At 25.4% G+C, this 13207-nt stretch overlaps 1 protein-coding gene across 1 annotated transcript; it reads left to right on the top strand.

Moving 5' to 3' along the window:
- Window positions 1-1869: 1869 nt before the first annotated feature.
- LOC111625826 (acyl-CoA-binding protein-like) lies at window positions 1870-3364 on the top strand. The gene is made up of 4 exons (XM_023369064.1): window positions 1870-2027; window positions 2666-2780; window positions 2910-2972; window positions 3104-3364. Exons 1-4 carry the CDS (start codon window positions 2013-2015, stop codon window positions 3175-3177), a joined length of 267 nt encoding a protein of 88 aa, XP_023224832.1. The 5' UTR covers window positions 1870-2012; the 3' UTR covers window positions 3178-3364.
- Window positions 3365-13207: the final 9843 nt, after the last annotated feature.

Genomic DNA, 13207 nt, shown 5'->3' with positions numbered 1-13207 from the left:
CCTCCCCCCTCCCCCCAGTGATTGACTGCCACCACAACCGGTCGCCCACAGGCCTTCCTTTGGAGATGGTATCATTTTCCTGTAATTACCTGAATGAATAAATCTGTATATAAGGAAAACCATCACTGTTATTGGAAAAAATTATATTAGTACTTGCTGTACTCGTATATAATATTTTAATTCTTTCTTATATTCTTAAAGGAATAAATTCATGTTGACTACTTTCTGTATTAATGTTTTAGTCGACCCAGTTTCTACTCGTAATTTTCTCAAGGTGAAGATAAAAACACGATCTTTAGATAATAAACTATACGCTCTAAAAGTTTGTTTTTGTTTTTATCAGACTTTAAACATCGTTTTTTTACTTTACTGTATTAATTTTAAATCCTCAAATTTTTCTTGACAAGATATAACGATTGCTATACCTATCTTACGTGATCAAACAATTCATTGAAACAGAAAACTACTCGACTCCTTAGACTCATATAATAAACTAATTTCAGAAATCAAAATCATACATCGAGTCCTTGATTCTTTATAATCATTTTATTCGTAACAAATTTTGTGATCACTGGAATGATTTGAGTCAGTATGAGTCATCAAATCAATAAACAATTCCATTGGAAACTCAAACTGAGTTAAATGATTCAATCATTTGATCGAATCCTCATAGTTGAATTGAATGATTCGAATAATTGAAAATAATCGTTTCGCTTGTCACTATTCTAGTGACAAGCGAATGCAAATAAATGTGCTATTAATTTAAACAGCACATTTATTTGTAAGATTTAAACTTTACGTTTAAAAACAATTTAAATCAATTTTAATAGAGTCACTTTTATTAATTATATTCAGATTTTATATAATTATATGCATAATACGCATCTATTTATAAAAATAAAATAATAATAATAATACGTGCTATTACGATGGCTAGCTGCCAAGACAAGAACCAGCTTTGTTTCTTTTTTATAAAATCATTCGTGTGCAAAATAATTTTAACCAACATCAAAAGATTATTTTTACTAATTATGTATTCTTCCACCCTCTTCTCTGTCATGTAATTGGTCCCGAATTCGTGTACCTTTTCATAAAATTTGTCTTATATAAACAAATAGAGACTTTTATCAAGAATATTAACGGTAAATATAACCGAAACCGATATTCTTCACAATTAATATCTATTTCATAATATCTGTTTCAGACACAGCAAAATGAAAGTACTTTACGTTAAACTATAAAATACTTTTTATTTTTTATTCTTTCTGCCCTGTGGACACTAAGAGATTCTTTTTATCACACACATTGAGGGTTCGCAATGGGGAAGCCGGATGATAAACGGATGACGCGCCCGACATATCTGGGACAGAATATTTTCTGAAAATTTCTCTGGGATAACGGATCCGATCTCAAGTCTACCAGAAAAGTAAAGATTAAAATGAATATTATATATTATTTTATTTTACTTTTTCCGCCCTGTGGGCACTAAGAGCGGGCATGCTTTTAGCAAGCCTATTATGGGTTCGGTCAGTCCCACAATGGGGCGGCCAGGTGGTGATGGACGGGAGCCGACATATTCGGTCGGACCACACCCCGAAAATTCCTGGAGATTTTTTCGACTCGTCCGGATTCGACCTCGGATCCCTAGAGCGGTAGGCTGCCACCTTGACCGTTCGTCCGTCCAATATTATTTTATTTTATAATTTCTTCTTGCGCGTTTAGAATACCAATCACTTTTTACTTCCATCATAAAAATAAAAAAAATTAGAGCTTCACTTGTTAAATAACTTAATGAGTTGTTTGAACTCGTTATAAAATTGGACACGGTGGAAAAAAAATTAACCGTCAACTCCAAACTTCAGATGGCGCTGAAGACAAATATTTCTGATATAAAAAGTTATAGAAGCCTTCCACACTCGTTATTTGAATTTCCGTATTCGTCATTGTGCGGTTGTGGTTTAGGGAATTTTGCTTTCCTTTTAACAATTAACGCTATTTACATTTCATAGAAAATGTCTCTCGACGAGGTGAGCTTTATATCTGAATATATAGTTAATTATGTATCTTAGAATGTATTATTTAATATTTAATTAAATTAAATAAGTACTCTTTCTATTATATGTATGCTATATCAATCCAGTTCAAAAGTCTAAAGTAAAAATAGCTATATTTGATGTTTTGGACTTAGAAGTTTATAGGATTTGGACTTCTAAGTTTGAATTTGAATATATGTGATTAAATTAAAAGATAATTCCTTGCCTTTCTTTGAATGTTAGTCAAAAATTTTATATACATTCAACATGTATTAATTCAACTTCAAACATATAAAAATCCAAAGTTATAAAAAGTCCAAAAGATCTGAAACATGTATCATACAAATCTGAGGTCCAAACTCCAAAGTTACTCAAATTCAAAGATAAAAATTCTAAATTTAGAATATGGTGTTTAACTGGATTCTAGATTTTGGACTTTTGTATAAATTTGGGTTTTAGCTTATGTAACTTAAGTTGAAATTTACATAAATCCAAGGTTCCAATAAACTGGAGTGTATTCTTTTGATTAGGTTTACTTATTATAAAAAAAAATTAGATTAAATTATTTTTATTTTACTTTTTCACTCATCTTGACTTCCAATATAATAAAAATTAAATTTTTTTTTTTTAAGTCTTTCAACAAGGCAGCTGAAGATGTTAAGAATTTAAAATCCAGACCTACTGATCAAGAATTGCTAGAGTTATATGCACTCTATAAACAAGCAACAATTGGGGACTGTAATACAAGTAAAGTCCTTTTTGTATAATAAAAATTATTATTAAATATAAACATAAGTAAAAACAAAACTTTTTCAAATTAAGATCATTTTTCCCCATTTTTAAATTGATTTTTACTAATTATCAATGTAATTGTAGGTCGTCCTGGAATGCTAGATTTAAAAGGAAAAGCTAAATGGGAGGCATGGAATGGGAAGAAAGGTATATTTACTTTTTCTGAGAAATTTCCTTATATAACTTTGTGTAATTCTTATATTCTATACAACTTTTCCTCAATTTTATAAAGGAAGTTATCTATGTAAATGTTTAAAACAATTTTTTTTTTTATGTAGGCATGAGTCAGAATGATGCTAAGGAAGCATATGTAAAATATGCAAGTGAACTCATTGCAAAATATGGAAATTAAATTATTCTATATGTAGAATTACATGCTTTATTATATATTCCAAACTTTCATTGAAAGCACTTGCTTTTTGTCTACCAAACTTCAAAAGATTTTTTAATTATTATTGTTTATATATTGATATATCATCTGTTGTTTAAAATTTATGTATATTTAAGAAATAAACATTGTTTTTCTTTTTTTAAATGAATTGTTGTTAAAGTGGAATTTTAATGAAGTATATATTATCTTAAATTGTTTTAATGTGTGAAAAAGCACAATAAGTTATATTATATATATTTCAAAATTGTTTATAATATGACTGATTATCTAAATTTACATTCAACAATAAACAAATATTTTTAAAGATTTCTCAAATTTACTAAATCTTCAAAATCCTTTCATTTTTTTTATTTGACTTTGATCCAATCCTTGCTGAGTTAATGATTAATTCAAAAAGTTACTTTCCTATAAGGTGTTGATTGGCTTTATTTTTAAAAAAAAAATATAGTTTTAAATTAATGAATTAAAAATAAGTTGTAAGTAATAAAGTTTCATAAATTGTTTAACAAACTGATATACAAGGAACTTTCAAGAAAAATGCTTTCTTTAGTATTTTTTCCACATGAACATTTTATTCTATGTAAAGTATATTTTAATCTATAGTGGATTTAATTCTAAATGTATACGAGGGTTTTAAGTAGATTAACATGAACATTTTTTAGTTAAAATATTCAGGTGATAAATCATTCTATGTTAAATATTAATGTACTGATACTTATCTTCCATTACTTATGTAAATGAAAAAAACTGCTTAAGAACTCAATCTAGTTATTTATAGTAATACAACAAATGTTGAAATAGAAAATCATTATATTGAATTTAGTGTTAACTGGTATTTTATTATTATCCTGTAGTAATTTTTTTTGTTAATTTATTATATAAATTAACATTTTTAAAAGTGTATTTATAAAAAATATTTTTTATTAAATAAATAAAGCACAAAGTTAGAATTTTGTTTTAAAATATAGACATTTTCACTAATTCTTGCTTCTTAATTTTAAGAACTATCGAATATAAATTGATATTTCAAAATAGAGAAAAAAATATAAAGAGCAAGATTGTTAACTAGAGCATAAGCAATATTTAGTATAAAATGTACTGATCATAATATAGTTTTTTCATTGTTTTAGTACTAAAATGATTAAGTTAATAGTCACTAGTCATGCAAGAGTATAATTTTATAGATGAGAAAAATTAATTCATCTAATCATTTGTTAAAGGGTTTGTTTTGCATGACATTCAATCATAATTTAACATATTTAATCTAATTATTTTTCATAAAACAATAGAAAAACTTTGGACTAAAGTAAAGTATATAATAAACATATAAATATAGGTTATATAAATTAGGTCAGTGTACAAATATAGACCTATATATTATTTCCTAATTTATATTGATAAAAAGTTAACAGATATTTTTTAAAGTACATTTTATTTTAGTCTTTACAGAGGTGTTTACAATTTAAATTATTTCTATATTTAAATTGTTTTAGTGATAGGGTGAAGCTATCATACTGAATTTTTTTTTTTGATAGTAAATGTTACAATTTCACTTTACTTTCAGAGAATTTAAATTAAATTTTAAAAAATCATGTAGAAATTAAATTTTTCGCTTAACAATTTAAAAAACTTTAAAATTAATTTTTTTGTGATTAAATGCAATAATAATTTATATACTATAAAATATGAATACAAAAAAACTGTCTTGAAAAATATTATTTAAGACATTGGAAAATAAGAAAATCTCAATTTTTTGGTTTGAATTTAACTCAGTTTTTTTTTTCTTATTTTACTTTATGAATGTGGAAAAAATTTAAAGACTCATTGTTAAAGAATAGAATGATATTTGGAGCATGACAAAATGAAGATCTTCACCTTGACAGAGAATAAGCAAAGTTTTTAATATAAAAAAGGATAATATTTTCTTCTTAGGTACAATATATTTTAAACCACAATTGTATAAAAAAATTAAATACAGAATAATTATGATTATATAAAGTAATTATACCTTAGAAAAAATTTACGAATAACTTCTCAGTCACTATCAATAGCATTAATTACACAATTATTTTTTAAGAATTGTTTCATTCTTTGAAAATGATTAAAGAATATTGAGAAATAAAAAAATTGTTTCAGCGTTATATATAATTTTTAATTATTTGAAATTAAAACAAATTAATATAAAATATTATGTAATAAATTGGAATCGTTTCAATTGAAAAAATAATCTGTAATTTATTTTAAATATACAGTACTGTATTATCCAATTTTTATTATAAAATTATTCTTTTTGATAGTAATTTGTAAATGTAAATATATTCTAAATACAGTAATTAAAAAGTTTTCAATTAACTTATTAAATTTATATTTCTATACATACATCTGTATATAATATTTATCAAATTACTCTCCTATACAATCTTAATATTTATCACTAGTAGAATATTTGTTAGTTATTTTTATGTAATGAGAAAATTCTAAAAATATAAAAATTACTTCATATTTCTCTTATTGCAAATAGATCTGAAGATAAGTATAATGACTTATATTCAATTATATAGTTACTGTCTGTATGTACCTTAAAATGAATACAATAATCTGATGCAAGGACTAATTTGTACATATTAGAAATATTTATTTTGTAACATATATGAATATATTTTGATATTTTAAATTCAAATAAAGGAAATCCAACAGAGAATTATGAAAAGTCTCATTAATCTGAAATTTTCTGAATATTTCAACTATACTTTTTTTTAAGTGTAGATGAAATTCAATTTTATTTTTATTTTTACATAAATATTTTGAAAGAAACTATACATTTTAATAAAAAAATAAATTTAGATATTGATACAACCATGAAAATATTTTAATATAATACATATAAATCCAAATTTTGTTTAAAAACATGTAAAATTATACCATTTAAAATTTTTTTGTATGGACTCTTGATTTTTCTACTTCTTTATTTCTTTAGAATATCATAAAGCAATTTGTAGAATGTGGTATAAAGTTAAATTTCATTGAAACATTCAAGTGTCGAAAGTTTTAATAAAAATATTCCTTTATAATTCTGAAACAAAATGGCAGACGAAAATCATCTTGTAATTTTAATTAGCAACGTAAAAGATATTTGAGTATTACATTAGCACAATTTCTGTGATTTTAATTCCTTCCTCTCTTATTCAAGCAATTTTAGGCATTGTGTTGATTCCTTCCTCTCGAATTTATATAAAATTATGTTCATATGCTCCTTATCTATGCTTACAATAAGACTGCAATTTTTTAAAGATACATACAGTCTGAATATTTGTAAAAGTTAATGATATGTTTTTATATATTTTTAAATACAAAATACCTCAAAACTAACTTACATAAGTAACCTTTCCATATCCATATAAGCAAACGTAAGATTTTCTTTAACGCTCAAATGTTTACATAAATCTCAATATTCTCAGACCTTAAAAAGTAGAATTTCTAATTCAAATACTGGAAGAAAAATCAGTACAGACAAACGGACAGATAACGAGAATGACAAGTTATTTGATTTAAAAATGAATATATTTATATTATTATACTCTAATATCTTTAAGGAACTACAAAAGTATGCACTTCTAAGAATATAAAAGTAAAGATTATTTGTACTTTTAATGTTTATAACATTGAAAACTTTTGTTTTACTTATAAATTTATTAAATCATGTGATAAATATAGTTAATACTATAATATTAACAAACTGTATTTTTATAATTGTGATACTGGTATTTTGAGACTATTGAGTAAGCAAAAATATAGCAGGTAAATATAGGTTAAGTACAGTTCATCGTTGTCAATCACGGAAATATTTATGATGTTACTTCTTTAAGAAAAGAATCAGGATTTTACAAATACTTAAATTTTATTAAACAGACATTAAAATTATTCATGCATCAAGTGTAAAAGAATTTATACAATTAACAATAAACATAAAATTGTTCATCCATTTTCAATGCTATTTTACATCCTATGCCCTATTAACTTTTAAAGAATTTAAAATGAATTTTTAAAAATCGATTTATTTATTACAAATTTAATAAAGCTACTTACAAAAAAAAAATACTTTTAGAAATTTCTAGATTTGTTTCCTATTTGATTTCTGTATTTGCCTTTCTCAGGTCAAGATCTATCAATGACTTAGATCAAAATTTTGAAACCGTTTTTTTATTTATTAATGAAAAATATTTTTGGCTTAGGAATAAAAACTTTTTTCCTAAAATAATGAAAAAAAATTTAATTTTTTTAATAAATATTAAACTGTTTTTCATCAAGATTTGAAATCTATCGTGATAATCAGGATGCTAGAAATATATATATTTTTAAATACAAAATACCTCAAAACTAACTTACATAAGTAACCTTTCCATATCCATATAAGCAAACGTAAGATTTTCTTTAACGCTCAAATGTTTACATAAATCTCAATATTCTCAGACCTTAAAAAGTAGAATTTCTAATTCAAATACTGGAAGAAAAATCAGTACAGACAAACGGACAGATAACGAGAATGACAAGTTATTTGATTTAAAAATGAATATATTTATATTATTATACTCTAATATCTTTAAGGAACTACAAAAGTATGCACTTCTAAGAATATAAAAGTAAAGATTATTTGTACTTTTAATGTTTATAACATTGAAAACTTTTGTTTTACTTATAAATTTATTAAATCATGTGATAAATATAGTTAATACTATAATATTAACAAACTGTATTTTTATAATTGTGATACTGGTATTTTGAGACTATTGAGTAAGCAAAAATATAGCAGGTAAATATAGGTTAAGTACAGTTCATCGTTGTCAATCACGGAAATATTTATGATGTTACTTCTTTAAGAAAAGAATCAGGATTTTACAAATACTTAAATTTTATTAAACAGACATTAAAATTATTCATGCATCAAGTGTAAAAGAATTTATACAATTAACAATAAACATAAAATTGTTCATCCATTTTCAATGCTATTTTACATCCTATGCCCTATTAACTTTTAAAGAATTTAAAATGAATTTTTAAAAATCGATTTATTTATTACAAATTTAATAAAGCTACTTACAAAAAAAAAATACTTTTAGAAATTTCTAGATTTGTTTCCTATTTGATTTCTGTATTTGCCTTTCTCAGGTCAAGATCTATCAATGACTTAGATCAAAATTTTGAAACCGTTTTTTTATTTATTAATGAAGAATATTTTTGGCTTAGGAATAAAAACTTTTTTCCTAAAATAATGAAAAAAAATTTTATTTTTTTAATAAATATTAAACTGTTTTTCATCAAGATTTGAAATCTATCGTGATAATCAGGATGCTAGAAATATATATATTTTTAAAAATTTCCTACTTAGTTTGTGGTTTTAAATGATATTTAGTCATGGAATTTCAAGTTTTATTCTATTAATTTTTATATTGAGCATTAACATTTATTATTTTTTATATATGATAAAATGAGGACACTTTGGCAATATCCATTCTTACTAAATACCTTAATATTTTATGTTTTTTTGTGGAAACATAAAATATATTAAGAGTATTCAGTCGTTAAATAATTTAAATTAAGCTGGAATATAATCTTAATAAACTGTTTATTTTTCTTATTAAATGTATTTATTCCGAGATAGAAAGGAAAAGGGTTTTGAGATATTTTACTTCTTAACTATTAAACTGAATAAAAATACTTATAAATTAGGCTCCTGTTCTACTTTTTATAAAAATTAAATCCTTCTTTTACAATTTTTCTGACAATCATTATTTCAGAACTCTTTTTTTTAGTATATTGGAAAATTATCACATAATCATCAAATTAATGGAGGGATTAATGTACAAGTTAAGATAATTCTATAATAATTCTTTTTGCACACTTTTTAAAGTAAAAGAGCATATAATTCTATTTAAAATTAAATCTTATTTCTGATAAGTACTGACATTTAAAATAATTATAATGTTAAATTTTTTATCTCTTGCAATAAATTTTAAACGTCATCACTTTTTAACCTATATTTAAATAACCTTGATCCATCAAAAGAGTGTACTGTAGTTGTTATATAATTTAATTGCTTTTTACGATTAAACCAATAAAATGTATTTCATTAATCAATATATTAATCTACAGTATTCATATTTTACTTTACATTATTTATTTAATAAAAAAATTATATTTTCTTCCTCTATAGGCTGTATATAGGCTATATATAGCCTATATAGGAGGAAAATATAATTTTTTATTGAATAAACGTGCATAGCTGTCAATTGCTCGCGTTCCCTGTCTCCCTAGAAGCTGTACCATGTGCGGGCTTATTTTCTATATATATTTTGACCATACTGTTATCTGTGGGCTATGCCCCATGTGTTGTAACTAAAGTATACTTAATAAATGGAACGCGACGGCGCAATGGTTCCCACTTCACACTTTCCTATCATTCCTTACTTTTCTTCCCTCGTCTCACTTCCTCTAAAACTCTTCATCCTTCCTTTTCAAAGGCTGTGCCGTAAGGTTCGGCCTTCTAACACTTTTAAACATATCATATCATATATATATATATATATACACACACACACACACATACCCACACACATATAGGCCTATATATAGGCTATATATAGCCTATATAGGAGGAAAATATAATTTTTTATTGAATAAACGTGCATAGCTGTCAATTGCTCGCGTTCCCTGTCTCCCTAGAAGCTGTACCATGTGCGGGCTTATTTTCTATATATATTTTGACCATACTGTTATCTGTGGGCTATGCCCCATGTGTTGTAACTAAAGTATACTTAATAAATGGAACGCGACGGCGCCATGGTTCCCACTTCACACTTTCCTATCATTCCTTACTTTTCTTCCCTCTTCTCACTTCCTCTAAAACTCTTCATCCTTCCTTTTCAAAGGCTATGCCGTAAGGTTCGGCCTTCTAACACTTTTAAACATATCATATCATATATATATATATATATATACACACACACACACACATACCCACACACATATAGGCCTATATATAGCCTATATATATCTAGGTCTATATATATATCTATAACATATCTATGTTATATATATTTTCCCTGGTAGAAATAAGCAATACAGAAATATCTCTGAATACTATATTTATTTATTTATTTTTGATAAGGAGTCACCACATATCACTACATTTGCGTTATTCTAAGGTCATTGTCTTTCTAATTTTGATCGTGTTTTTCAACATTTCTTAAGATAGTAATTGTCTATTTTCAGTTGATATCAAGTAGGTTTTAACATAAAATATAAAAATTTTAAGATTAGTTATAATAAAATATATAATACTTTTCTGAGAATTGGAACTTGCAGCTTAAGTGGATCTTCTAATGTAAAATGAATTAACATTACCATGTATAAACTTTAATCATTTCATAATTTTCAAAGTGCTCATATATAAGACAGTAAATATTTCCATTTAGATTTAATATGCTAAATAGAACATGATTCCATGTATCCACAATACTTTCTTTACATTCTTAAGAACGTATTTTATATGTAGTACAGTGTATCCTACTCAATATTTAGTTAATTGATATCATTACCAAATTATTGTCAATTATACCAATTGCTTTAGTTATGATTACAGACAATTGTTAGAAATTTAACGACGTTACAATTTATAGAATAAAAACAAAAACTAATGAGATCTTTACGTAACAATTGTATTATAATTTGCCATGAAACTGATACCAAAATAACATACAAATATTTTGAAAGAATAATTTCAATTATTTCCTTATTTTTATCTTATAAAGTATCATATGTCGACATAAAATAACAAAAATAGAACAGCACGATAATAATAAGTAATAATTACAGATAATTTACAATAACAAATTCATAGTATAAAGTTATTACAATTGATTAACAAATTAATAAAACTGTCAAGAAGAATTTCGGTTGAAAAAATATCAAATAATTTGAAAACAATTTCGAAGATACATCCTGTTATAAAATAATAATAATAATAAATCAAGTATCAAATTTTAGAAAAATTGTGAAATAATTGTTTAAAATATATTAATAATCAATATTAGATGAAAAAAATTATTTTATACTTAATCATTATTCGTATTTTTATAGTAGGGTTTGTGGATTTTTAAAACCCGGTTTTTTGAAAAAATTATATACTGTAATTTGAAAACCGGAGTTTCCCAACTAAAAAAAACGGTTTTTGAGTCTAGACTTAAACATATAAATAAATTAATTATTTGATTAAAAACATCAACATTTTGACACAAAATCGTCTCTGACATAAAACGGGAATATTGTTAAATACAGTACTAAGTTTCATAAAATCAACTAGAAAAACAAAAAAAATCCCCTATGCCTAAAAAGCGTCCAACTCTCTCTATATTAGGGAAAAATCTTTCAACAACGGAAAAACGATAGAAAGATTTGTACACTTAAAAGAATGCGTTGTTTTAGCTTTGAATGACATCGGTGAATAGCATTGAATCACACGTAGAACGAAGCAGAGTATTGTAAAATTGTAGAGCTCCTTAAAGTATAAGGACCAATACGTTTAGTAGCTGATGCTTTAGGACGACAAAGTTTGCATTTTGCATCTTGTCGTCCTATTTATTAACAAGTAAAGGCATATTTGAATTTCTGTTATGTAAATTGAAAAATTTTGAAAACTGAAATTAGTTTCAAGTTGTTACATGCTGTAGAGGTACGAATTCGAGAGAGAAGACAAACGGAATTAGTAACACTTCTCCTTTATTTACAAAATACACATATCGTTTGGACAAAGTTGTCTAGCGTATTTCTTCCACTAGCTGCAAAATCTGATATCATTAAGTTATTTGGACAAATATTATTGAAATTATATCTAAATTATTCTATAAAGGATGACTGCGATAATGAAAAAGTGGCGAAGAAGAAAATCAAGCCATAGCTTTAAAAAATGCTATGGAAAAATTAATACATAAATATCTGCAAGAACGTAAAGTAACTTCGTCCAGCCCTAAGATACAAAAAAAGAAGTTTTTAGTATTAAAGGGTACAAACAGAAGAACGAAAAATTTAGATTTATTATTTAATGCTTTAAAGACAATTAACCCAGCTCAGTAGCAAGTGAGAGAGTTTTCTCTATTTCTGTCAGTTTTGTGTGCAAAATAAGGACACAGTTGAGAATTAGACGTTCATTGCTTTCTAAAATCATATTTTCTTAGGAAAAATAAGAAATAAAATAATATTTTGTAAGCTTTCATTGTTATTCCTTTTTCTTTATGGCTTTCTATGGAGTAAATTTTATAGTTTAATGTATAATCTAGCATATCCCGTTTTTTCTTTTTTGTTTTGTGTAGACGTTGTTCGATTTTATTTTGTTATATTTTTGAAATTTTATAAATATTAAATAAATTATAAAGCTTTAAAATAAATTGTAAACATTCCTTATTTCCATTTTTGGGGAGAAGCGAAAATTCTAAAACCGGTTAAAACTTTTCTATGAAACTTTTTTAAAAAGTCGATTTTTGTATAAAGCCTATTTTATAGCACAGTTGGTTCAAAAAATAGGTTTTTTCCCATCTCTCTAAAGCAAACTTTATATATATAGGGAAAAGGTGATGTCATGGAACACTGCGGGTATTATCGAACCCCTCCATTTCGAACTGATAATAAAGGCAAACTGTAGCGGATTGTGGCTGAACTGCACTAGGCAGACATCCATAACAAGGAGAAAACCCGTTTCACTTCAGTTAATTAAACGGTTGTCCGTAGTTAATTAGCATATTTGTATTTTTCGAAATTCGAAAGTTTTGAATGCTAAGTAAATTTAATTATTTTTAAAATATAAATCGTGTAGTTGTAGGTTCACTGGTGCATGTATTCCGTTCCAGAGACTTAGGGGTACGTATTAATCTGTGCGATGTTCATGTTTTTTAAAGTTTGGTCTAGACCAGGGGTCGGCAACCTGCGGCTCGCGAGCCAC

The sequence above is a fragment of the Centruroides sculpturatus genome, unplaced genomic scaffold (genome assembly GCF_000671375.1).
Source record: "Centruroides sculpturatus isolate CEXI.00-Female unplaced genomic scaffold, Cexi_2.0 scaffold440, whole genome shotgun sequence".
NCBI lineage: Eukaryota > Metazoa > Arthropoda > Arachnida > Scorpiones > Buthidae > Centruroides > Centruroides sculpturatus.
The sequence above is the reverse complement of the archived record's forward strand: the minus strand, read 5'-3'. Positions and strand labels throughout refer to the sequence as shown.